At 40.6% G+C, this 2,997-nt stretch overlaps 1 protein-coding gene across 1 annotated transcript in view; it reads right to left on the bottom strand.

Annotated features, from left to right (window-relative positions):
• Positions 1–2,997, bottom strand: part of LOC107703234 (far upstream element-binding protein 1-like) — a 19,396-nt gene that overhangs the window by 7,352 nt on the left and 9,047 nt on the right. The window contains exon 16 of the mRNA XM_016505781.1: positions 2,351–2,476. Coding sequence (XP_016361267.1) covers positions 2,351–2,476 — 126 coding nt within the window. The remainder of the gene's footprint in view (positions 1–2,350; positions 2,477–2,997) is intronic.

Below are 2,997 nucleotides of genomic sequence, written 5' to 3'. Positions count from 1 at the left end.
CTGTGGCGGGTAACGCTGTCAAATCACTAGCCAATTTGGCGGGTTACTTTTCGTAAATTATGTTCACTCATTCATTTCTTGAGGAAGTTCATGTAAGCCAAATCTGCACAGATTTAGTGTAAATACTGAACTCGAGACTCATCGTGATATTAAATAAGCCTAATTGCGCAGCATCTGGGCATATCTAGTTTACTTGAACATACCCAGCGATGTAGCTACTGGCCATCGGGAGCACCGGGACATTCCCGGTGGGCCGATCACCGAAGCAAGGGAGACCTCACATTAGGCGCTGTTTTTAAATTACAGCCCACGCGAAACTGCAAAAAGCAAGTACTCCAAAAGTGTGAAGCGGCGCTACCCGGTGCATCCGCCAGCCGCGCGTTAAAGCAAAGCGGGATCAGTCTCCCGCACAGCGCTGCGCTTCTGCCACGATTTATAAGAGATAAACAGTGCAAATCGCTCGATCCAGTCAGGAATGACACAGAATTGTGTTATACAGTTGTGTGATTAGGGATGCTCACGATCTGCCTTTTTCTCCTCTCACATAGCTATTTGTATTATTATAAAATCCATTCATTAAAAACATTCATGAATGTATTTATACACAAGTATATACTATAAAATTAAAATACATTTTTTAAATGTATAGCATATTGTTTAAGGCAACAACATATGATAGATACGATAGGACAAAACAAATACAGTGCAGCACGAACTGTTTTTATACAGTCTATGAGCACGAAGCGCTTACAATGTGCGCATCCGGTGTGCAGAATGATGCGCTTGAAGCAACATGGCGTCACTTTTTTAAAACTCAATTTCATACCGTGATAAAAGAATTAGCAATTAATCGCAACATGAAAATTTGATACCGGCATATCCCTACTCCAATTGAAGGCCCTATAACACAGCAAAACTTTCACAGGGGAACATGAGGGCCGGATAGGCTGGATTTGTCCAGGGCCTAATTTTAACCCCAGTCCAGCCCTGTACCTGTCACTACGCAACAAATAATGGCGTGGCGGGCGCACTGGTTTCCTTTGCATTGAAGCAATAACGAAAAGTCAAAAAACGCTTGTCTACACCGGACGCGACAAAATACTATAGAACCCATTATAATCAGTGATGCGGCCTACACTGGATGTGGCGCAGCACAGCATGACAAATTCCCGACAGTAAACTAATGCCTCATTCTATTTATGACGTAGGCCTACTGTTTGACAAAGTACAAATGATTTGCAATGGTCACCGTGTCGCATCCAGTGTGGACAGCCTCAAGCTGTTGGCTTACCTCCGGCCTTTTTTTCATTTAATTTTAATTTCGTTTAATTTTTTTGGCTAGTAGAAATTATGAATGGCCGGTAACTTAATTTAGTAGCCAAATTGGCTGTTGAGTGAAAAAGTTAATTTCAAACCCTGATTACATACATATACAAAACTGAGCAGTATAATCTCATTCATGGTTTTTCAGTGTGGTAATCCTATTCTATCGGAGACACTACAGCTCCTCATTCTGAACAGCAGGGTTTGAGATTAATATTTCTGTGGACAAGCACCAGAGACAAAACTCACGCCACTAATTTGCCCCGCTAGACTCCAAAAGTAAAACAGGACTGATTGGCTATTTCAAGCCCTGCTGCTATTTAACCTGATCTCTCGAAGAAAATAACCTCAAGCTACATTTGGCAAAATATTTATACCCAATTTCTTGTAATATTCCTCCCAGGCCTTGGTGTAATCTGCCTGTCCACTTTGACCTGGAGCTTGTGGGTCACCTGTTAAAAATGGTACAATTTGAGAAATTGAGAACCATTCTTTCAAAGGCTGCAGAAAGTCCTCCACCTGGCTAGGTGGCGCACTTTGCACAAACAGGTCGAGTGTCTCAGAAAATGCCCCGTCCATGAATGCTAGTCGAAAAAGGCCATCCCAGAACAACGTATAAAGACCATTAGAAAAGCAACACTGTACTGTGCAGTGATGGCTACACTGAAAGGCTACTAAGTACTACTGTACAACAGACAACAGTACATGGTCAGTTTTTCATTTATTATTTGCTAATGTTAATGAATGTTTACATTAGAGTTCACGTCCTACTACACTGAAATTAATAGGGGAGCGGAAATAGCGACCTCTCCTGGTTGGAGATAGTATTAACATCAAACTGAAAGCAATCTTTAGGTGACTTGCTTTTCAAATGTTTTAAAATTGATCATCCGAGTCTAATATGATCCAGCGGGCTGTACTAAAAGACACTGCGGGCCGCCAGTTGCCCATCCCTGATCTAGAGTGAAGGGAGGGTGACAGTTTTGTGGAGTGCAGGTAAAAAAAAAAAATTAAAAATGAATTGCACCTTGTCCGTTGGTTTGGGTTGTGCCAGGGGCTGCTGAAGTTGGTGTCATGGGGCCCTGGGGCTGCTGCTGGTACTGAGAATAATAGGCTGCCCATGCAGCTGCATTAGCATCAGCCGCTGCTTTATCTGCAGAACAAACAACAGCCCATTTTATTTTTCCTCCAACAGACAACTGAAGCTGCGCTAGTTCTAACTAGCATTGCGGAGAATCAGAATACCATTCTAAAGAGGGTTGGGTATCGTTTGGGTATTTTACAATACCGATGCCAAATCTATACTTTTAAAACAGTACCAGTGCCTAAATGGTACCTGAACCGATACTTAAAAAAAAAAAAAAAAAAAAAAACAACATGGATTGGTCATTATTTAGTGCTATAAACACATTTGTGACCCTGGAGCACAAAACTAGCCTTAAGTCGCTTGGGTATATTTTTAGCAATAGCCAAAAAAAACATGGGTCAAAATAATCGATTTTTCTTTTATGCCAAAAATCATTAGGATATTAAGTAAAGATCATGTTCCATGACGATATTTAGTAAATTTGCTACCGTAAATATATCAAAACTTAATTTTTGATTAGTAATATGCAGTGCTAAGAACTTAATTTGAACAACTTTAAAGATGATTTTCTCAATATTTAGATTTTT

Source organism: Sinocyclocheilus anshuiensis, unplaced genomic scaffold (assembly GCF_001515605.1).
Source record: "Sinocyclocheilus anshuiensis isolate Anshui unplaced genomic scaffold, SAMN03320099.WGS_v1.1 scaffold542, whole genome shotgun sequence".
Classification (NCBI taxonomy): domain Eukaryota; kingdom Metazoa; phylum Chordata; class Actinopteri; order Cypriniformes; family Cyprinidae; genus Sinocyclocheilus; species Sinocyclocheilus anshuiensis.
This window is presented reverse-complemented; position numbering and strand designations above follow the sequence as displayed.